The following is a 25354-nucleotide window of genomic DNA, read 5'->3' as shown; positions in this document are numbered from 1 at the left end:
GGCTGGCTGTCCGACCGTCACTTCATCCTACGTCTTGGGCACTTTGGGGCGCTTCGGACCGGGCCACATCGCTGGCAGTCGGTCGGCATCTGTCCAAGTCCCACGACGCGTCGTCGCTTCGCGCTCGGAAGCGTTGTGGAAGGTTGCCCATTTGGAAGCGGCCCATTTGGCCAAGTGGCGCCTCCGTAGTCCCTAGTCTTATGCCGGAGTGTCCTCCCAAAGGTTTCCCAGGCGGTTCAGCCCCGTTTTCACTTCCTAGGTTAGTGTCGAGCCCGGATCCCCACGATTGTCCGCTCCCCCCTCCCAAAGTTTAATGCGAGTGTTGTTTTTTTTTGAGAGTGCCCCTCTGTGTGTGTGTGTGTGAGTGCTTGTGCGGTGGTGTTTACAGTGGTGTAGTGGTGTAGAGAAGCAGCGACGGCGGCAGCATTGTGTAAGACGCCAGCGCCAAGTTCATAGACTAAACAGCGACAAACTGTCGCGTCTCTGCCCCAAGAAAAAGCTCACCGAGAGAGGAGAGCCAAGTCGCTCAGTGCTTGTACACTGCAAGAAAATACGGGAAAGAAGTTGATATGTCTTATTAGTGGCTTATTAGTGACTAAGCATACTGGCTTGGAAGTATTTTACCTTACAGTCCCAAAGCCCAAGCCATATTGAGTTTGTAAAAGTTATCTTTGTGGCGTAACCAGTTGTGAAAAAAACCTTTGTAGTATTTTTATATTTTAATAAAAAATGTCTATCTGAATTTATATATTTACTAACATTACATATTCGCCTTAAACTATTTATATTTGAATTTATGCATGTTATTTTTAAAATCGCATTGTCATTTTCAACTATATCAAAAAAAAAAAATTGTAACGAGATTTGGAAGAACAATTTTTTTCAATCTCCTCCAAATCACAGGGTTACTTAAAAAATAGTTTATTTTCAATTATACCTTAAAAGCTTTAGTTGGGATTTATTAAGAGCACCTGTTCTGTTGGCCTTTTGGGCCAATTATGGTTTGCCGTTCCTTAAAAACCTAGCTTATTGCTTAGAGTCGGATTGAACGTACTCTTTGCTCTGTATAAATAAAATTCTTCTTATGTTATGGGATGTCCTTGGTCAGTAAAGACCGAAAGAGTGAATTGAAATCTCTAGAGATTTCAGACACTGTTGTTTCACTAAAATGTAGATTATATTTTCCTCGTAAATTTAGTTTTTGTTTTGTGGATTTTCGGCCAGTGTACTTGGTGAGCATGAACTCGTCGAGGGTTTCCCGGCCGGAAACCTTAGTCAAGGTCTCGTCAGCTTTTCAACGCAGGTTGTTGCTGCCCTCTCGCTCGCTCCCGCTGCCGCTCGGCGTTTCGCCGTCCCTCTCACTCCGGAGTCGGAGCGGAATAAGCTTTTATTTTGGGCAGCGGGAGCGGCAGCTTCGGGCAGCTTTCGGGCAGCTGATTCGCCGCTCGCTGGTCTGGTCTGGCTGATTAGTTTAGTTTGTGATTTCAATATATGTAATTAATTTTTGTTTCTGTAGCGGTTCGGACGGACGCGTCGCGACGTTCGCTTGGCCCGCCGTTCGGTTCGGTTCGCTTGCTTCGCCTGCCGTCGCTGTTTCTTATTTATTATTATTTTTTTATTTTTATTTGAGTTTCTGGCTGTGTACGTGTGAGCACGAATGCCAGTGCCACCAATGCGAGTGCGAGTGCGAGCGGTTTCCTTCTCTTGCTCTTGCCTTTTTCGTGGGCCGCTGCTAAAATGCAAAGAACACGCTCGAGAAACGTAAATGGCGCCGCGCTAACGAATGGAATTGGAATATCAAACAGTGCCCCCCAAAGTCCCATATAAAAAAAAATAAAAACAACGTATAATAATACAAGTAAGAAGCAACAACAAAAAGCAACAAACAATATTCGTGTTGCCCCCTGCCCCTTTTTTTTCGGGTGTATGTTGTGTGTAGTGCCAGTGTTTGTGCTCATGTGTAAAACGAAAAAAAAAAATAATAAAGAATTGAAACAACCAAACAAACAACGCGGTCGAGAAATATTATAAAAGAAGGTAGATGCCACTGACCTTAATGAAATCATACAAAATAGTATTCATCTTTGGGCCTTTTTTTTTTTGAAATTTTTTGGTCATGAATGTTGGTGTTGGTGTATTGTTGAACTTGTTGGTGTATCAAGTACTCTATGTTGGGTAAACAAATTGTACGGATGCTGGAGCTGCATTTTTTTTTAAGCCAATGTAAGGGTGTTCAAACACTGATGTTGGTTAATTGTTGAACTAGTACTTGGTGTTTATTCGTTGGTGCTTTTGAGAACTTTAAGTACTTCCGTTGCAACTAGATCACTAAATTCGGTGTACAGTTGTTGGTTTTATGTTGGGCTGATGACAATGTTTTTGCATTGTTTTGCAAAGTTAACTCTTTAAAATGTTGGTAAATTGTTGTACTAGTATTTGGGGTTTCTCGTTGGTGCATTTGAGAACTTTAAGTACTTCTATTGCAATTAGATCACCAAATTTGGTTTTATGTTGCCAGTATTCTGGTTTTGTTGTGCTGATGTTGATGTTCTCTTGTTAGTGGATTGTTGAACGCAAGTTGGTATATATGTATATGGTGTACCGAGCCCTTATCTCATTGTGCTGAAATCAGCGGCGCGTGCGCGCATTTTTGCGCGATCGAAACCCGAGACACTTCATTTTTTGTTGACTTGGGAAAAGTTTCGATTTACAAAAAACATTCCCACTGTCTGTGTTTGTCATCTTCCGAAAATCTGCTTAGCCAACATTAACACTCGCCCAGCCACACACATACACACACACACACACACACCTACTCTAAAAGCCAGCACACAGTCAGAGCGACACAATCAATGAGGCAAGACAAAAAAAATTAACATATTAATGAATTTCCAGTTTCTTTTTTCGGTTTATTTAATTTTGTATCAAACAAAAAACAAGCCAGAACGCAAGAGTCGATTCTATCGACCTTAAAATACCCACAGAACGAAAAGGGGAAAATATAGATATTGTGATATTGGCAGGGAGCTCAGTGATTAACGTATCGCCTAAGCAAATTCCAGATCGGCGGCTTAATGGGTGAGCCGAGATCAACGGATTCCGATGAACATTCATGGATGTTATATGGCGGGGGCACTTTATGATGGGGCCTTAGCCTCCCTTGAACTGTCCGGCATTAAGCACAAAATTCGAGTTAGAATTAAGCTTTGGATGATAATACCACTAAAAAGTAATTACAAATGGACCAGCATAACATCAGACATTTTTTGGGCACAATTTTTCAATGATTTACCAGTTCCGAGTTCCGATCAATAAAAATGTTTTTTTGGTTTTTTCTTTTCCATTTTTTTTTTTTTATTTTTGCGGCCGTGTTGCTGTTGCTGCTCTCAAGGTTTTCTTTGCTGTTGCCGATGATGATGTTTTTTTTGTGTGCGCCTTTTTTTTATTATTTTCGGTGTTACTTCGCCTATAGTTTTTTCGTTTTTCGTTTTTGTTATTGTTTTTTTTTATGTTCGATAATTAATTTCTACGTCGCAAACTAATGTTGGCATTTCAATTGCGACGAAAGAGGTGAATATTTCAATGTTGTGTACTATAAAAAAAAGCTAATAATTTAACAATCTCTGAGCAATTTTAAATTAATATTAAATACATAGGTGTTCGCAAAATATTTTTGTTAAATATAAAAAATATATTTATAATACATAATTCTATTTATGTGTAAGTTTGCCGATTGTTTTTTGTTTTTTAGGGTTAATTGTTTTACCATTTTTTTGTCTTTCAATTTTTTTATGAGTTTGTATATGTAAACATTTTTTCTATTATTTGTTGTGCTTGTCGCCTTCAGGAAATTTTTTGCTGACGTCGCGTCTAAGAGCGGTCGTTCAGCTGAGCGCTGAGCGTTGAGCGGGCCAAGCGGTACGGTAGCGGTAGAAAGCAGCACAGAGAGAGAACCAAAAGCTCGCTACGGAAATTTTTTTTTTTATGCGGGGGGCACGAAAAAGAGAGGTGCTAAGCTGCGGGAAAAGGAAAGCCGAACTTGTACTAGAAGCGGACCTAAGCAGCGGCAATTGATAACCCAACCTAGACAATAAAAATGACCGCAAATTGCTGGCGACCCCGAAAAATGACGTCTGCTCCTTGGGTAGCTGAAAAAATTAAATTAAATATTAAATTTCGCAATTTCAAATGTCATATTTTTTGACAAATCAAACCTAATTATACGAAGGTTGGTTCAGGGAAACGAAATTTGATATGTCTGGTACAATGCAAAAAATGCTCCTTAAAATTGAAAAGCAAGCTACTTCACGGCTAAGACCATAATAAGCATCTAACAAGTATCTTCTACAACCTTAAAAAGAAACATAAAAAAAAATAAATATAAGAAGAAAAGTACATCTAACATCTAAAATGAACAGCACTATTTTTGTTGTATTCTTAAATTGATATTTTCGATTGCTAATACCAAATTGGATACATTCTGCAAGAGCATTAATAATTTTTAAAATCCCTTAACTCACACAATAGAAAATATACAAATTTGTAATATTTTTATTATAGAATTTTAAATGAAAATACATTGAAACGATCCGTCCATAAATTAAGGGCAATCAAATCGAACCGCCAAGAATGTGGACTGCCAAAACACAAGTTTATCGATAAACCGAATCTTAATTGGTGGCGAATTTAGCATGCCTGATTGGATCGCATACAGCTGAGATAGCTTGACGCCATCTTAGGCTGCTATGCTAATTAAATCAATTCCGCTTAGATCAGTTTCGCTTACTGCGGTTCACATGGCGTATACGCAATGTTTAAGAATCAACATTACGCATACGCCCAGTTGCTATGTTTGAAGAAAAGGTTCACCCCCATAGCACACTATTATTGTTAACGTTACTATTAGTAATATTTAAATTGATTACTTAACTTATACGATGTTTCAAGATAACCTTTCAATAATATACCGAAACTATACACTATATTATCTTCCCATCCTGAAAGTTTTTATAGGTCAAACTAGTTTTATTTCGTATAGAGATTAGAAATACACACACAAACAGCACTATAGCTCTTTATTTATTGAGGCAGACAGTGAGAATCGCATTTTATGTTTACCCTATTTTATTTGTTTTTCTTTTTAAACCAGTGACTAAATTTTAATAGCACTATACATATGAGTGGTTATTACTTTAACGTTTTCATATTAATGTTTTTGCTGTTTTGCTTCCTTATAGTCTTAGAATGATGTAAGTAAACAAATACAAACAAATAATAAAATAAAACTGATATGGTTTATAGTGTTCTAATAGGAGTAGTTCCTCCGTAGTCTAAGATTACATTACCCATGTTATGGAATGTTATGCAAAGTGCACTCGAGAATCTCTGTAGAACGTGCTCCAACGGCCACGTTCTTCCCGCTCCGATTCTTCCCCCTCCCTCCCCTATCTTTCCCTCTCAGCCTTCACCCGTTCTTCAGCTGCTCTCTCTTTCTTTCTTTCTCTCTTTCATCTCGAGTGCTGAGCTATTTTTGGTTTTTGCGACAACTTTATGCCAGCCACCACCTGATGTGCTTTGGGCCAGGTCGAAACGACGGCGGCAGCGGCTGAGACAAGCCCAGTGGACGGGAAAGAGAGACAGCTACATGGTGGGAAAGTGGGAAAGAGAGTGATTTTTCTGACCCTCTTTAGACAATTTTAAGCCGAATCTAGCCAGCTGAAAAAGGCAATTCATATTTTGTACCATAAAACCGTACAAATATAATTAAGTTTCAATTATTTAATAATTAAAATGCAAAATATTTATATATTAACAAACATTTGTGTGCTATTGGTTAGTTGATTCTAAAGAAATCATCGTCATAAGAATAAAATACAAGAAATTAGTTTTGTCTTAGTCTCAGAAAATAGCGCAAAATTTTCCAAACTATTCTTATCGCTTACATCTGGCTAACATATTGCATTCTTATCTCACATAAATATGTTCCCGACTAAAAATACGGGAGTTAAACTTTCATAAATTAAGAATATTTCATAATTTACAATATTAAGAGTTTAAGAACCTATCAAAATTGTAATTTAATTTATAAAAAATATAATATTTTCATTGTAATGACTTCTTCCTGGGAAATATAACTTCAAAAAAATAATCGTAAAGGGGATTTTTAGAACACAAACAAAAGTTCAGAGTAATAATAGAACAAATCAAGGGGAAAATAGATAGAAACTAGAAAAAAAAGCTGGAAGCAACTCACGTTAACATATTAAAATGTGTTGAATTTCTGTGGTTTTTAAACCGACTGGAAAGGTACTTTGTATTTTGTGTAACCGCATACCCTAGAGGTAGTGTCAAGTTCAAGTTAATATTTACAAGCATAATCCGACATCAGAAAAATATTTATATATATATATATATTATTGAAATGATAAGGCAATGAAAATATGTCCCTCATTCAATGCAGTTCATTCATAATCATATTAAGAATGTGCCCGACATCAAAGGGGCTGCCAGGGCATATCGTAAATACCATAAGTCATTCCTCACTTAGAAATTCGCCCACCACTGGCAAAATGATCCTCTCTAATGATCTATTAGCAGGCATTTTTTCCTTTTCTTTTTTATGTTGCTCTATTTATAAATGATTTCCATACAATGGCGCGCAGCGAGACGTATACGTAATATTGCGTATACACCCCGCGGTTCAAAACCAATCTAACGCGGTCTGTTCGATGTAACTTTAACTATTACAAGTGTAAACAAACCGAAAGTTTGATGAAAGGGGGCGATGGTGGGAAGGTGGGACGGTGGGCTGTGGGCGGGGTGGGGCGGTGTCAGGGGGCGGTAGACCAAACGTCAAAGCAAATTATATAATTTATTTATTTTGTTACCGCTCGCCGGCTCTCTTTCAGTGTGTCGTTTGCCTTAGGCTCTCTCGCGTTTTATTCTTCTGATTATCGTTCGTTGTCGTTGTTGTCTGGCAAATAGCTTGTCGCCTTTTGCCCGCCCATTTCTGCTGTTCTCGTTTTTTTGTTATATTTCGTCTTTATTTTGACGGAGCACTTGAATTTATTTTTGTTTTACTTTTTTGCCTCAACGTCGCGTCGCGTTGCGTCGCGTCGCTGAAATGCAAATAAAAAGCGACTTGCAAAAAATAAAAAGCGGTGAGCAGAAAAGGTTTTTATATTACATTCTTAATTTTTTTGTTATTTTTGTTATTTATGTGTGTGCCTTGAGCTTTTTTGCAATTACGACCCGCTGGTAGGTGATTGACCCAGACCCCCAGACTCGGACCCCAGATCCAGATCCAAATCCAGATCCAGACCCAGACCCAGACCCATAACCAGATACATTTACAGATACCGCTTTAAAACCGGAGCCACTGCAGCTAAATGGTGGGTGGTTCGTTGGGCGGTGCGTGTGTACGTGTGACAAGAAACTCAGTAAAATGTTCGCAAAGATTTTCTGCGTGCCTGCGATGTCCCTGAATACCAAGACAAATAAACGAGAAATCAAGAGAAAGTGGAGACCACGTAAGGAAAATTACAGAAATTAACCACAAAAAGGGTGTAAAACAAAGAACAACAAACAAAAAATATAAATAAAGAATTCAAATTTTAAATTTGCGTTTGTGCAGGCTGTTTAGTCGAATTGTATGAATTTTTGAAACAAAATATTTAGACTTAACTTTTTCTCTAATTTTTAAAAATACATATTCAAGACTTATGAAATGGATAAATAAATCATTTGTTATTTTCAGATACAAAAGTTCATGAATTATATACTTAAAAATGCTTTCGTTATTAAACTATTGTATAAAAAAATGGTGTTACAATATCTTCAAAGTCTCGTCTCCACTGTGTTTACTGTAGCTCACCTACACGCACGCAAGGACCTTCTTCTGAGTGTGTGTGTGTGTGCGTGTGCACACGCCCACCTACGTAAAACGCCCCCCGCAGAGCAGGAGGAATCCTAATGCCTCAAGATTCCGTTGTCCTTGCTCCACACAAACACACAGACACACAGACAATTTCGTCGCAGTATTTGCCCGTCTGTGTGAGCTTTTGTGCAAAAGTGGGGACACTCGCAAAGAAGTTTATCTTCTTATACGTATATTTGATTTAGACTTCCAGGCAACACTTGAGTTGAATGCGCACAAATAAATATATTGTATACATACTGTTTGGGAGGAATCAGAATAGACCTAAATATGAAAGGTAGGGATGTAAACTGGCCAAGATTTCATTTAAAGGATTTTTAGATTAGAGCAAATGGGGAAAAGTGAATTAATAATTCAAAAGGATTTTTCTGGTCTATCACAAAGTATAAACCAAAAGCGACTTAAAAATAGTTTTATATACTTTATACACTTTTCATTGAGTGAATCAATGTATCAAGTAAAAATGTTAACAAAAAAATGGTTTACTTAAAAACCGATAAATAATTATCTTAGTCTTTTTGAAATTTATTAAAAACAAAAAAAAATATTTTTTTTAGTTTACAATTTTGTTTACAAACTATAGCTTAAGCTAGGAAAAATAAATGAAACAAAAACAATTAATCAGCCAGCTTTGATGGGTTTTGATTACGAATTCAGCAAAAAATAAGTCAAGTAAAATATCAGCAATGTTGGTTCAACTCGGGTTCAATAATTCCCTTAATTTGCAACTCACAAATCCACCCTGGTGGTGCTAACTTTTGGGTCGGCTTTAACCGGTTTACATTTTCACAAAAAAGCCACAAAGCCAACGAGATAACAAAAAGTTAAAAACAAAACAAAAAAAAATTAAGAAGCATTTAGCGGCAGCTGCAGAGCAACAAAGCAACAGGTGACGGCACAGAACCGATCAACAATAATATTAACATTTTTTGTGTCCGTTCACCAGCAGTGGGAAATAAAAATTCAAATATATAAATTAAAGTATTCATTTAATTAGCAAACAACAGCCGCAAATAGCGGCCTCAGCAAAAACAATATTACATTCAGAATCGAGCTATAAAAACGTGAAGAACAAAGTTAAATGGGAAGGCGAAACGAAGTTTTCAATACGCTTTATGGTATTTACAAAATATTTTAATTTAAATACCCTTGAATAAAACAAAAAAAAAAATGATCAATAAAATTTAGCTAAACACATTCTTATCAAATGCTTAAGCTAATGTATTTAAATGTTTTGTTTTAAGAATATTCATCATAAAAAGAGGTTTTTTCATAGCGCTTCATTTTCTTTTTCATTCTTTCAGCAACTACAAATGAACACTTGCTGGAAGCTGAATGACAAAACAGCAACACAAATTAAAGCTACAACCACAAAGTGAAACAAAAACAACAAAATACCTCCAGCTGTACAAATATTGATTGATATCAACAACTAAAGAGAAATAAATACACAAATATGTATATACCAAAATAATCAGGAAAAAAAAACAAGAAGCAGTCGGAAAGGAAACTAAAGAGAATGTAACCTAAGCTTGAATTCCCAAAACCCGTCCACTTAAAAAAATACGAAAAGTGTGTTGAAAAATATGTTTGAAAAAATACTAAAGAAAAAGACGCTTCAAAGCGAGAGTATGACTATTAAAATACCGAAAAAATACCAAGTGAACTGAATTAACGCAAAAAAAAAATATTGTAATATTGTTATTTACTGTTATTTTTTCTCGCGTTTTTTTCTGCAAAGTAAAGTACAAAGAACCACAAAGAAAAATAACGACAAATAAAGGCAAAGATAACAAAGCAAATTGCAACTGCAGGACAGCAAGAACACCAACGAAGCAAAACAAAGTAATACAAAATAAATAATTCGCCAATACCAGCACCCAGTAGACAGAGCGAGACGGGAAGAGAAATAAACAAACCGCTCAGAAGAGTGCGAGTGAGAGGAGGTTCCAGTGATTTAGCAAAGAAAAAGTGAGAGAGAGTGCGAGCAAGAGAGAGAGAGAGAGAGAGAGAGAAACGAAGAGGGAGCGCGCGAAAAGCTTCATGCAGAAAAACAAGAAACAGCGCAAAACATGTAAGTGAAATTGATTTTTCTCTTGCCTTTTGCCCTCTCCTTTTATTCGATTGTTATTATTGTTGTTATTGTTATGGCCAGCATTAGACGTAAATATTTAATTTCATGATTTATGGGGTCCAGAGAAAGCTTACGGCATTACGCTGCTGCAATCACGCAGGTGGCAACCCTAAAAAAGTTGTGATAATCTATATTTTATGTCTGCAGACCAAACGCATAAACAAAAATACTGTATTTTAAGCCAATCATGATAATCGTATATATACATACATATTTAGTTCAAAAAATCATTGGCAGATAAAACACACAAATTTAGCTGAGAAATTTCATGACCTAATATTAATATTAAGTCAAAGGTGAATTTGCCCTCATTAAAAACAATAAAAACAAATTTTTGCTTTATAATTTATTATTTTTTATTTATCTTGGTTTTTAAGATTTTGTAAATTTGTCAACGTATTTTTTAGCACAAAACCTTAATATTAAGAACTCGTTTTTAACGATTTATCTTATAGATATATTAAAAGTAGCTTAATAAAATTTCTGTAGATAGAAAAAATATATGTGCAGCAGTCCTTCACACAGTTACATATTTTTAAGGTTTTAATCTAATCTAGGTAATCCGATTTGTAGAAAAATACCACCTAAAGGGTTTAACCTTGCCAGCTCACTTGTTACTGCAATCGCCTGCACTATTATTATTGAGTGAATAATAGTTTACCATCGTTATTATCTGTTAAAATAAAGTCATTCCTCAAGTGAGTCACACAAACAATGCAACATTGTTGAATTACAAATGTGTACAGTGGGCATTACAAAATTTACTACATGATAAGAACTCTTGATGGTTGTCTATACTGGGTACCTACGTAACACCTTCCTGATGCCATAAAAACCATATAAAAACAATTGTAGGCTTAAGAACTATAACTATTTAAAAAGAATTACTAATACATATTAGAAATTTGTAGAAGTAAAATCAAAAATATTGAATGTAAGTAAGCTCAACTATATATCACAAAAAAAAGGTAAAAAAAAAAGTTAATACTATTAAGTAGATATCACATTCTCCACTGAAGAAGTAATTGTCAAAACTTGACCTCAACACTCGGGGTCTAATCAGTAATACTCGTAACGCCAACATTTACCATTCAACAACGCCAACACCAACACCAACGATTTCAACAACAATTAGTGGGTGTCTGGCCATGGTCATGGAACTTGTTGGTAGAAAAGCAATCGAGAAGAGCAAACAAGCGACGGTCGGCGGCTTATCAAAAGCAATATTCATGTTGAATATCTGTACGAAGATTATAATTGCCCTACACTCACACACACAGCACACTGGGCCAAATGAACCCGATTAAATATAAAATTATATGGCTACTCGAGGGCCTAATGGAGTTGAACTCGAGAAGTTCCCCGCCCCATTGAAATTGGGATTCCCATGAGGCTTTTGAGAACTTTATCGATTTGTAGGCAATTGATTTGAAGGTGTGTCGTGTGCCCAAATGGTTTATGAATTTAAGAGCGATATGCGTATTTGGAAACCATATTTTTTGGCAAGACAACTAGCCCCAAATCAGGGGCTTTTGTTTAAAGCCATTCCCATCTATGAATACACTTTTAAATACCATAAATCAAGTTAGAAATAGCCAATTAGCGAGTAACTCTTATCTTGACATTTTTATTCTACAATTACTTTAATGATAGGGCTTTGAAAATGATAATAATCAAATAAATAATACAACGAAGTACAAAATTGAAACTATGCGGACAATTGCACTAAAAATGTACCATGTAACTTTTTTTTTTTTGCATTTTTAAAACTTCTAATTAATATATAAAATAATAATAACACATAGTAGGGCGTATAAGTCAAATAAGTCAAAGTTAATATAACGTTGCGTATACGCCCCGTTTGACCAACATTTTAAAATATTAAAATAGTTAGGGCAAATTATAGGTCTTATTAATCTTATAAATAAATGCATCGATAGAAATGTCATATTCCCCATTTTTTTTTGTTCGCCTCCCACTTGTCATGTTTCCATCGCGTTGCGTATACGCCCCATTGCACCGACAGTCGGCCATGCAAAGTGGCAGCTGCCCGCTGCGACATCATCGCTGTCTGACGATTTGGCAGCAATTGACATTTCAACCACCCAACCCCTCCGGTTGTCTTTGTGGCCCTTGTTTACCCGCCACTCGAAAACAATTACAAAACAAATTTGGAAAGGCGGAAAATGTGCAACAGCAAAATAAACTAATAAAGAGAAGTAGCGCAAATATTACGCCAAATGTCGATGATAACAGCTGAAAAAAGAAATGCCTGGATTGCATATTACTTAGTTGTCGAGTGGCTGTCGACTTCCTTGTTGATTATAATCTGATTTTGTAGTTTTATCATTTTTGTTTTTTCTTTTCGTGTTCCACGGCTATTTTTGCTAGTCCAAGGGCTTTGAAAGTCAGCGTAGTAAGGTAAACTGAATTAAATACTTGTAATGCAAGAATTAAAATCGTATCAGTATTCATAAAATCCATTTCACCGCCAATTTCTTGGTTTTTGTCATATTTCTTGGAATATCTATATTTACCACGAACATATTAGTAAAATGAATTAAGAGATTATCATTTTTTTTTTTTAGAAACTATAATCAATGCATTAAGAAAACAATTTTATTACTCATAAAATGAGAAAAGAAGCTTAATTGACTTAAAATAATAAATACCTATATTAAACTAAATTCCAAGTGGGTTGTTGAAGGACTGACCACTTTCTCCCACGGCAATGAAAGTTCCTATTAATATATATAAAGAGCTTCAATTGCCTACAAGGGAAACAAATAAGCAGGCAGCTCGAGGGCAAAAAAATTCAGGGCAAATTTATGACTAGAATTCCCCGCAATCCCCTCAATCGCCAAAGGCGTTTGTCATGTGAATTAGAGGCAAGAAAGAAATATATATGTGTGTGTTTGCCAAAGGAAACGGAGGGAGTAAATATAGTTCAAAGATCTGCCCTGAATAGATTCATATATTTGTGTGTGATCCGAGCAGGTCCATGGGTGTATATACAGTAGGTATTATTTATAGGCAGCACTTGGACAAGATTCGCATATAAATAACGTCGAATATCTTCGGTCTGTTCTTTGACTTCTGCTTTTGTCATTCAACCGAAAAAACCCCCCCTCCCCACCAACACCCCCTCTCCCCCGCCCATGACTCACAATCGTTTATGGCTTTGAGCGTTTTACGAGTTCGATCATAAAAAATCCCAGGATCGTCGAGTCCAATTGCGCCCGTTTCTTGTTCACTATTTGATTCTATTTTTAATTTCTCAAACTACTCGTTCAACAAAATAATAATTTGAGAACCGGCATAGGCAAATGGAGCACACAAAAGGCTTTCCTTTCATGTGCACAGCGAGAAACTGCTGTAGTAAATCAATTTAAATAAATATAAAATTAATAAAGTAAACTTTTTCACATATTAGGGAAATTAATTTCCATTAATATATTTGAATCTTTTGTATTTTATATGTCCTATGCTTTTATTTTATAATCTTTGACAATTTAAATTAATTAATTTGACAAATATAAATTATTTCTCATTATCATCATCATTAATAATGAAAATCAACCATTATTTAGCTACTATTTGCCTTTAAATTTAACAAAAAAATTTATTACCTATTTGTTAATTAACTTAAAGATATGAAATTACAGAAATTACTTTTAAAAAGGAGATAAAATTACATTAATAAACTCAACAGCTCAACTCAACATGTTTTTATTATTTGTTATGTATAATTTTTCAATTAAATATTATAAAATTTGCAGTGTATATTCGAAATCGAATAAGTTTTACTTAGATATTGTAATCATAAGCCATGTTGAATATATCAATGAGATTGTTACCTGACCCAACACAAGTATCTAAAAAAATGATTTAAGCTTGGATTAGGTTATTTTTCATGCTCATTTGGAAAATATTTGTTCTCGCAGTGCAGTGGCCATGTAATGGGAAAATAATCTATTGGGCAACTACAAGTTGGGGGGCTCCTTATCAGCTGTCAATGATGCAATGATCTCCTCAGCCGATCCAATCACTCACAATTCCCGACCTCCTCTCTTTGTACACTTCCAGCTGAAGAACATGGAGGGTGCGAGTCGCAGCAGGAACTCCTCCACGAGTCAGAGTCAAGGTCATGGGCAAGGTCAGGCTCAAGGTCAAGGTCGTCGCAGCCAGATGCAGGACATTGAGGACCTCAAGCAAGACATTCCCTACTTCGACGATCCGCCGGCGATCGGTGGCGATCTGCTCGTGCTGGGCAAAAATGAATGCCAATTGGACGATTTGACCTGGGACCCAGTTGCCGATGTGGATGCCGATGCGGATGGAGATGCTGATGCTGATGCAGATGCGGATGCGGTTATCCGGCTGGAGCCGGTGTCTCGTGCCGTCGATCTCGACCTCGAGGACAACTATCCGGATGAGAACGAGAGCTCGGTAATGGGCAGCGACTATGCGCCCAGTGGGAGTGGCAGTGGTGCGAATAGCTTCTATCAATCGCCCACGCCCTCCACCGCCGGATCCGGCTGCGATCTGATGCTCCGGCCGCCCCCCAGTTCGGTGTACCACTTCAATTACCGATCGCCGGGCAGTCCGCTGCCCGTTGCGATGCCAGGTGGCGGAGTGGCTGGATCGGGGGCAAACAGTTCCGGACGCCTGCATCCGTATGCACATTCCCCGGTCCATGGAGCAGCGCCCGGCTTCTATCCCAATATGTGGTATCCGAATGCGCCATACGGTTCGAGCGGATCCGGCGCAGGAGCCGGAACAGCCGGTGGCAGGTACATGGCCTACGGACCGGGAGGAGGAAGTGGACCAGGAGGAGGTGGCCCAGGAGGAGGTGGCCCCGGACCAGGAACGGGTGCTTACGCCGGACACTCGGCCCACCAACTACATGGGCTGCACCATCCATATTCGCAGCCACATCCGCACGCGCACCACCCGCAGCATCCGCATCATCCGCCACATCCGCACCTGCAACATCCACACGAGACCATGATGGAGATGTTCCAGCTCTCGAATAGGTGAGTTTTACCAAAGCAACATTTTTAGCACAATCAGTCGAACCATTTTTTGTTTAATTGCTTTGTTTTCCGGTTTGAAAAATACTAATCTTACATAAATGATTACCTTCTTAAGCTACCTTAAATTAGCTAAATAATTTACACAAATACCCAATCATAGATTGCAAAAAAGCCCATTAGTCTTTTTAAAATAACTTCACTTCTCTGTCATATTTTGTTGTGGCTCTGTTTAAATATTTGAAGCATTTTAGTTAATAATAAATTTTAAGGAAACCCATTATTCTTTTTAAATAACTTTGTTTTATGGTTTTCAAAATAGGTAAATACTTTAATTTTAAAGAAACCCCTTATTCTTTTCAAATAGCTTTGTTTACAAATTTGAAACATTTTTTGAAGTGAAGTGATGGAGCATACAGTTGCTTTTAGTTGAGTTTACTTATCGTTAGTTTTTATTTAAATAGAATATGTTTATAGATACAGATTTACAGTTAAAACAGCAGTTAATTGTGTTCTTTTTTTTTCTGTAAGAGCTCATTAACTCCTTAAATATTTATAATAGTTTCTATTCGTATTAATTATTTCATTGATTAGCTGATGCTGCAAAAAAATCAGCAAGCTAATATTTATATTATACTATTTCTTTCTACACATATTTCATTTTCTACATTTGTGATCCAAGATCTGGATCTTTAAGCTTATAAACGCGTATATTTGCTTTGAATTATGCAACTGGGAGAATGTGTTAGCTCAAGACGCTCACATTAAATCAGCGGATGGTGTTTGTGTGCACCACCCCCCTTGGAAAAGCGAAGATCCCACCCACCGCGTTAATGGGGGCAGCATACCGCGATGGGAGGTCGTCCAAATTGGACGTTATTCAGAATTATCACCCCCAGCCACCCATCGGGTGACCATCATCCAAGCATCCAGCTGAGTGTCTGGCCTGATTGAAGATTGCTCCTCACAATTAGGCATCATCTTGTGCCACTTGTGGCACCAACTAAGCACCCCAAACCACCGAATGCCACTTGATTGGACCGTGGGTGGTGGTGGTGGTGGTGTAGGTGGTGTTGCCTATGCTATATATTTTTATCAACATTTTCTGGATTTATTTTTGGTCACCGAGACGGGACAAAAACATTCATTCATTCATTCATTCATTCATTTGGCATTCTCGATACGGCATAATCGCCATTCTTTGGAGCTGCAGGATAGCTGCACAAGCGCACCCACATCCTTTGACCCAAAATCACCCTCAATCCCACGTACGTTACAGCCCCCCGCGAACCGCCCATTTTGATTGACGGACCATAAGCAGAACACTGAAATTAGTTTCCTTATTTACTTGGCCATATTTCAGTGTGATCGGCTCGCTTTTGCCGTTGCTGTACCGTTACTCTCGGCCTTATAATCCGATGCGTTTCGATACGTCATTAGCACCGACTTCAAGGTCGCACTGCATCCGCTGAACGATGGGAGGGGGGTGGGTGGAGGGACTTTGCTCGGGTGGTGGGTGGGTGGGTGGTTGGTGCCGGCAGTTATCGATACGATACTTTACAATGTAAGCTGCAGCAAACAAACAGCAATCGAGACAGAGACAGACTGCGGAAGCGACGGAGACGCGATCCGTACACTTGCAAAAAATAGTAAGCCTTTGTATAAATATAAAACGAAAAATAATAAGGAGCACACAAATCTAAAAAGACAAACAAAATATATATTCAATTAAGGGTGTTTCCCTGACAATAAATTATTTATTTTTTAGTAAATCAAAATCTAAATCATAATTTTTTTTTTGTTTTGTGACATTTATAAAAAAAATGAGGAATAGTTTCGAATAAGAATATTACCAAATTCCAAGCCCCTGTTTTAATACATCAAACAATTAACTTAATTATTTATCTTAAAAACTCTGTTCGAAAAAATGAAATGAAGTTTTTCCTAAATATTTGCTTGTTAAATTTCAAGTAAATCTATATAAACAATGAGATGAATTTTGGGCAGGGTGCTTATATGGTAAATCACTCATACGCAGTGTTGGCCAACAATTTATTCAGATGCAGTCTGAGCATTAATTGAATTTTGACAAGAGGTGGCATTTTTAAAAATTAATTATATTTTTTAATTATATTTATCCCACAATCAGCAAGCATTTGCTTTGATATTATGAGTGTAGTTCGGTTCTCCATTCAGCGGCGAATGCAACAAGTTGAGTAAACAAACAATCATATACACATACACATACATATACCCAGCCGGTAAATGTGTGCATATGTATATAGAAGAATTATGGTTCGAGTATGCACCAGCGAAATGGCACTTGGAATTGGCTAAAAAGTAGACAGCTCAAGTGGCAACTTGGACGGCAGTGCGGTAACAACTGCAGCGACAACAATATGACATCAAGTGCAAGGGAGCACTGCACTGCGCCAACTGAATCAAGGCCAATGATTCGCTGCATTGGCCAAAGGCAAACGATCGAACCCACATAATACCCTTGAATACACCCAGAAACAAACAAATTCCAATTTCAACTCACGATTATTTCATATTCCTTATTTCGCCATTATATTTATATTTGCCAATTTGATTCCTTCGCTACCTATAAATAGCAATTGCAAAACATCTCAAGTACTTCACGTATTTCACAATTTATACCTTAATTAAAGTTCTTCTGGCTCAATTAAGTTTTGTTTACTGCACTTTTATTCGCTTGTTAATCAAATTGTTCAATTTCAGCTATTTTTACAGTAAATGCATTAACAATGCATTAACAAGCAAAAATGCAACTAAATTCCAGTCTTTAGCATTGCCAATTTAAAACTTGCCCTTTTCAACACTTTAATGTTTCCTTCGAATTTAAAAACTACTTAAATTAATCTTTATTTCTTTTATATTTCTTTGATATCCCAAAAGATTACATTTTTTGGTTTTTACCTAAAATTTTTGTTTTATTTTGTACAATAAATTGGTGTTTTTTTAAGAATCAAGAGGAAAATATAAATTTCTTTATAATATTTTTTTCAACCAGTTGTATTGGTCTGAGTTTGTTTACTTGGCTGTTGCGCACTTTCCTTATGCATGAGATGGCCTTTTTTTTTGTTTTCCCGATTTTTCATCATTTTTTTTTCTGCTGTTTGCGTTACTTTTGCCAATGCAATTGCAATTGCAGTTGCATTTGCTCCTGCACTTCGTTTCGCACTTGCCAGTGTCTGTGTGTATTTTGCGAACTTGTTTTGCAATTGCGTTTTAAAATAAATTACATCAGTTCGAGGGGTGATGATAGGGGTTGGCAGTAGAGAGTGGGGTGTGCATTGTGGGGAGTGGAAAGTGGTATTTTTAAAAAGGGGGGGGCCGAAACAACAACATTGTGGCGGCGGACAGCGGTAGCCATTGCTAATCGAATGCAGCGATCTCACATTTCCCTATAAATTACTCATGAACGCAGCCAAAGCGGACAGTAAGGGGCACACAGGGAATAATTAGCCCCAAAATTATGCATCAAATGCCATCAATTTGCATTCATTTTTAAACTGGATATTTTCCGGAATTTTTCTACACAGCAAAACTATTTTTTGTTTGTTTCTAGGTTCTTAATAAGTTTTTGTTCGAATTTCAATTTTTTATAAATTATTGTTTTTAATATTATTTCAATGAGTTTGATACAAAAGCTACAGCGTTTAAATTTAATATTTAATTTAATATTTAAGTTTGAAAATTTAAATTAAATTTAAATATTAATTGGTGATTACAACTTTTGATTAGTAAAAAATTCCAAGCTATAATATATTTTCTTATGCTTCGATCCCCAGTAAATAATAAAAAAATATTAGAATTTTACATTTTCGGTGTGTTGACTTTTAGAGATTGCATACCCTATAACAATAACGTTCAAGACATTTGGCGCCAAAAAGAACGTGATCACCCCATCGCATTGTTCCTCCCCCAATCGCCAATCGGCAATCGCCACCCATGCAAAACTGATAGAGACGGACGGGGGATATTTTGTTGTCATAGTCTAGCCTGGGCAATATGTAATACTTTTGCGACTGCGTAACGGCCAAACAAATGCCCGGTCATGCGCCATGTATAAAATATATGGAATAGTATGTGAACAAACGGACAGAACGGACAACTTACGGACAAGCGGACAAGCGACGCCGGCGAGCTTTCGAGTGCAAGCAACATAGTCTGAAGCAGATAGCAGCTGGCTTTGTAATGGTAACATTTATAATGACCTTCCTTCCACCAAATCATCAGCACATCGTCACGCGAAACCACATTTCCGCCGGCAAGCACTACCCCAACGAACGATCGCTTATCGTTCGTCACACAGTACACAATGCAGTATCTATCTGTAAGTGTACACCGACCACTGCTCGCTGTGTATGGAATAAACGTTTATTATCGACATTAATCTGACATTTTTGTTCAGTGCACCGCCGGCAAAAGGTTCTCCAATAATAGATGCAAACTATTGCTGAGTTGTTGCCAAACTGCACTACCTGCCCCAATGCGAAATTACTTGTGCTTTTTATTAGTCGAAAGACGTATTAACATTTTTATATTTTTTAGCAAGCTGTTGCAAAAGTTCTTAGCGCTACTCTTTAGCAATATAGCACTATTTTATTTATATTTTATGATAAATATTACCCTTTAAAGAGGTTAAAATGCATTTTATTTTCACAAATACATAAACAAATTAAATATCTACTTTTAGGAACTTAGAACGTTTTAGATGCTTAGGATATATTTATATTAATTTTAATGAACTCAACTCAAAACAAATATTTTATTTTCAGCGGTCGGGAGGCACGGAATCGAGCGGAAAAGAATCGACGGGATAAGCTGAATGGATCCATCCAGGAACTATCCACGATGGTGCCGCATGTGGCAGAATCACCGCGTCGAGTGGACAAAACAGCCGTTTTGCGTTTCGCCGCCCATGCATTGCGATTAAAGCATGGTAAGAATAAGAATATACAGAAATACAAATTGGGAGTGCCACTGAAAAGATACTCGCAGGGCAATATATTTAGAAAGGTGTCTAAAAGTATGCAACAATATGTAAAAGCGCCAAAGTCCGTGGGATTCATATTGAAAGACCATTGACCATTCTTTTTCATTGCATACTTTTAGACACATTTTTAAGTCTTTTCAAAACCCAATTGATTTGTATGGCACACCCAATGGTTTTTTTGATCTGATAGTAGATACTTAATGTACAATATTTCATAAAACACTTATTGACTTTAAGAACTAATCAAGGAATAAATGATTTTAGCCTTTGGCAACAGTCTGATGCACCAGCGACCCCAAGTCACGGACACGCTGATGAGCATGCTGGACAGCTTCTTCCTTGCACTCACCTGCCACGGCCACATCCTGCTGATCTCGTCCAGCGTCGAGCAGCACCTGGGCCACTGCCAGACGGACCTCTACGGCCAGAGCATCATGCAGATCACCCATCCCGAGGACCAGAACATGCTCAAGCAGCAGCTGATCCCCACCGAGCTGGAGAACCTCTTCGACGCCCATGGCGACTCGGATGTGGAGGGTGAGCCCCGCCAGCGCAGCAAATCCGAGGAGGATTACATCGATCGCAAGCTGCGCGAGGATAGACGCAACTTTCGCGTGAGGTGGGTGCCAATCATCCAGCACATTAACTTATATATTATTTAAATCACAAAATCTGTATCTCCAGGTTGGCTCGAGCTGGTCCCCGGTCGGAGCCCACCGCCTACGAAGTGGTCAAGATCGATGGCTGCTTTCGGCGCAGCGACGAGGCTCCGCGGGGCGTACGATCCAATACCTTTAGTTCCAATCTACAGCTGATCAGAAGGACTCGCGGTCGGGATGATGCCATTCCCCTGCACACGATCAGCGGCAATGATATCGTAAGTCGATCCTAAGTTTCTTTTTGAGAGTTTTCATCTTTTATTCACTTTTTTTTATTAAAAAAAAAAAAAACGAAACCTATATCTGTTTTTTCTACACTGTCATTGTGTAAATTCACTGCACCCTTGATTCACTGCTTGGAATTAATTATTTGTTTAATTCAATTCTATTGCTGATCTTTTACTTGCATTTACTTTTTATTATAACCCTGCTTCACCTTAAAATTTAGAACTGTTTCTGTTGATCACTTCCTTGGGGTATTTTTTCATCACTTATTTTTGTTTTCCTTCCATATTTGAAAACTGAAATTTCTCGGGATGACCTAAGCTTAAAAAAATAGAAGATTGCCTTTTAAAATTTATAAGAATAAGTTCTGGATTAAAAATATACCGCATACTTTTTTTCGACACATTTAAGAGTAAAAGATATAGAGACATTTTTAGATCGCTGTGTAAATTTCAAGAGATTCAAAATTACTTTCAAATGTGTCCAAAAGAATGCTATGAAATGCTATTTTTGATCAGGAATGTCTTAAAAATTTTTAGAGATTTAAAATCGCTTAAAAATGAGTCTTCAAAAATACTATGAAAATTAGGACGTCGTTTTTTCGGTATTTAAAAGTAAATTTTTAATTTGCACATAGGTGAAAGCTCTAATATGTGTGATTCACTGCATTCACATCACTACCATATTTTAGATGACACTTTAAAACTTTGTGCTCTCTTTTAGATTCTAACAGCCCGCGCCCGAATCATCCGTCCGCCGAAGATCGCCAGTCGACTGATCGATGCCAACACGCTGGAGTACCGCACCCGCCACCTGATCGACGGCCGGATCATCGACTGCGACCAGCGGATAGGAATCGTGGCCGGTTACATGACGGAGGAGGTGCGCAATCTCAGTCCGTTCACCTTCATGCACAACGACGATGTGCGCTGGGTGATCGTGGCCCTGCGGCAGAGTAAGTTGCCATTCTATACACTGAAAAAAAAAGAGCAATAGATAAAATAAATACCTATCTATTAGTTCTAAGCTTATATATTTAACATTTAAATTATTAAAATGCATATTAAATTTCAGGATTTAATTTAAATGTATTTCAATTAAGATTACCATAAATTTTCATGAAAAATCAAAGTGAAACATATACAAATTGAATATGAAATACTTGGATTTACTACACTCAGAGAACAAAGTTCCTTGATTTTAGGAACAAATTCCTAAACAGGAAAAATGATCCAAAAAATTACCTAAGGTCATTTATATGACAGACTCAACGTTGAGGCCATGTTAAGACCATTAATCCATAAATTAATTAATTTTTTTCCCAAAATTTTGTTTCCCAATTTTCTTCTGAGTGTACATCCAAAAAAAATTCTTAAAGAATCTAAACTATTGTCACACGAATTTTAAACTATTGGGTATGCAAAATTTCTTGACCAGACGAGTTTCAAATTAATAAAGCTAAAAAAGTAAGGCCTTAGACTACAGTTTAAGACTTTTTGGTGTAGAAATTAAACTAAAAAGTATAGGAGTTATATTGTTTGGTTTTAAATTAATACTTATATTTTTTAATACTGTCTGTGATTTGTTTTTTAAGACACACTTGTTAAAACTAAACTTTTCAGTTTTGTTTTTAAATGCACTTACTTTAAGCGGTAATCTCAGTACACTGATTTCCATTTGCCATCCCCCATCTCTTGCAGTGTACGACTGCAATAGTTCGTACGGTGAGTCCACCTACCGACTGTTCACCCGCAACGGGAACATCATCTACCTGCAGTCGAAGGGCTACCTGGAGATCGACAAGGAGACGAACAAGGTGCACTCCTTCGTCTGCGTGAACACGCTGCTCAGCGAGGAGGAGGGCAAGCGGCGGGTGCAGGAGATGAAGAAAAAGTTCTCGGTGATCATCAACACGCAGATACCGCAGTCGACCGTCGATGTGCCGGCCTCGGAGCATCCGGCTCTGCTGGAGAAGGCGGTGCTGCGGCTCATCCAGAATCTGCAAAAGTCCGGGGCCGACGATGAGGGGGACGAGGAGGACGAGGTCGAGGACGAGGACGACGATGAGGAGGATGACGACGATGCGGATGATGTGGCGGGCAGCACGTCCGAGTTCGGCGATCCCCATGCCACCAATCATCCGCCGCACAGTCGTTCGCATCATCATCACCACCAGCACGGCTCCTCGGCACTTGCCTCCCATGGACAGGGTAGCTCCAAGACCCCGCCCCTGGCACTGGTCCCGCCCGAAGCCTCCTCCGTGAAGTCCTCGATCTCGAAGAGCATCAGTGTGGTGAATGTGACGGCGGCCAAGCATCTGCGCGGTGCCCACGGATCGGCGGTCAAGTCGCCCAGCTCTGTGGGCAGCTGCTCCTGCACCGAGTTCCATTCGCCCTGTGACTTCTGTCAGGGTCCACTCACGCCCGATCCCCAGGCCGTTGGGTCCACCCTAAAGCGGAGCAGCAGTGCTCTGGCGGAAAGCGAGGAGAAGGTCGCCAAGCGGCGCTTTATACCCAGCACTGGTAAGTTTGGATCCATACAAAATTCAAATCATTATAAACTGCCGGTTAAATAGTGGGTAACATTTGGTTAAATTGTAATGACTCAATGTTGGCTAATACATTTTACATAATTTAAAGAATTAATTTGGTCAACTATTGCATAGTTGACTGTCAAATGTAAATGCTCTTGACTGATGGTTAAATTATAAAATATAAATACTAAGTTCTTTTATTTATATTGTTAACTATTATACAGGTGATATACTTTTTTTAACATTTTTTTTCATTCGATCTAATTTACCAATAACTGATTCAATAAATGTTAGTAATGCTAGTTAAATAAATATTGCCTAACTGCAGGTTACCTACTGGTTATGAGAATTTCTAGCTTTCTTACATTACTTAAGCATTGATTTATATCCCCGCAGAAATCGAGCACGTACTACACACATCTCTGGACCAAATCGGTCGAAATCTGACCCAACAACTGAATGTGGCCAGAAATTTGAGGGAACAAGGGCAGCGCTACGAATTGCCTGACGCCAATCAGCGATTCGATGAGATCATGGTAAGCTAACATCACGCAAATTCAGATTACTTCTTGATTGAAATACAATATTTTATTTTCGGGAGTGCCACGTAAATCACTTTAACGTAAATCGTTTCAAATCAGCAAATAAATAAAGAGAATACAAATAGGACATTTACTCACATTCAATTGAATGGGTAATGCTAACGCTTATATTTTCGGATCCCTTTGCAGCAGGAACACCAGAAACAAAGCGAACTGTATGTGAACATCAAGAGCGAGTACGAGGTGCAGCTGCAAAATAAGGTCAGCACCCGGAAGTCCTCCGAGTCGGATCGAAATCAGGAGCAGCAGCAGCAGCAGCAGCAACAGCAGGTTCAGGATGAGGATCAGGACTAAAGAGGAAGAGATGCAGAGAGAGAGAGAGAGAGAGATCAGCTCTCGACTGAAGGGTTTCATCGATGTGATAACTACTGTCCTGGCAGCCAGCTCAAGTCGCCGAAAGGAAAGCAGAACCATAAATGGTTAACTGAAGGTTAAGCTGATGGTTAAGCCAACTGGTTGACTGCAGAACAGATACGGATCAGACATGGATATTTGGATATCCTGTAACCCCAAACTATGAGTGAGCCTGAGACAAAGATACTTTAGACGCCCCAGCCCACAAAAACACACGCACACTCTGTTTGTTCAGTTTGTTTGTGTTTAACTTCATGTTAAGAGCGGTCCTATATGAAAAGTGGAGCTGTTTCCCCTTTCGGGATTCACTTCGTGTGTATCAGCTCTGTTTAAAATAACCTTTTTCATTTCTTTTAGATAGATATTTTTTAATATTGATCCCAACTTTCCTATAAACTTTATAATGTTAAACAAACATAATGAGTAATATGTACGTCATAGATCGAAATCGAAAACGGAAACGGAAAGGGAAAAGGAAACAAACTCTGACAGTCGCACAAACCGAAGAAGAATGAGGATTAGCATAAATGGGAGGATTTAAACAATTATTAGGCTAAATCGGAATATACATTTAAAGAACTATATATAGTATATATACCTATGTACCATACGTTGTGCGTAACGCGCATAGCCCAAACTAAACGTGATAAAAGACTGTTACCAACTACATACACACACATACTACACAAATGGAAACACCCGTAAATCTATAACTAAAACATAAACTTAATATATATATATATATATATATATATGTATATATATATATATATATATATATATATATATAAAGAAAAAAGAAATATTCACACGCCCACATGCGGGCGTGGCATAGTTAAATTAAATTTACTGTAC

The 25354-nt window shown here is 37.9% G+C and overlaps 1 protein-coding gene across 1 annotated transcript in view; it reads left to right on the top strand.

Annotated features, from left to right (window-relative positions):
• Positions 1-1478: 1478 nt before the first annotated feature.
• LOC108144545 overlaps positions 1479-25354 on the top strand; it is a 29349-nt gene continuing 5473 nt past the window's right edge. Inside the window, exons 1-10 of the mRNA XM_017269519.2 lie at positions 1479-2037; positions 9241-10010; positions 14157-15106; positions 19909-20072; positions 20391-20745; positions 20811-21003; positions 21734-21965; positions 22711-23532; positions 23940-24079; positions 24275-24436. Coding sequence (XP_017125008.2) covers positions 14166-15106; positions 19909-20072; positions 20391-20745; positions 20811-21003; positions 21734-21965; positions 22711-23532; positions 23940-24079; positions 24275-24436 — 3009 coding nt within the window. The 5' untranslated portion in view covers positions 1479-2037; positions 9241-10010; positions 14157-14165. The remainder of the gene's footprint in view (positions 2038-9240; positions 10011-14156; positions 15107-19908; positions 20073-20390; positions 20746-20810; positions 21004-21733; positions 21966-22710; positions 23533-23939; positions 24080-24274; positions 24437-25354) is intronic.

Source organism: Drosophila elegans, unplaced genomic scaffold, assembly GCF_018152505.1.
Source record: "Drosophila elegans isolate 14027-0461.03 unplaced genomic scaffold, ASM1815250v1 contig_149, whole genome shotgun sequence".
In the NCBI taxonomy this organism is placed as follows: Eukaryota; Metazoa; Arthropoda; class Insecta; order Diptera; family Drosophilidae; genus Drosophila; species Drosophila elegans.
Note: the sequence above shows the minus strand (reverse complement) of the source record. Positions and strands in the feature narration are given on the sequence as shown.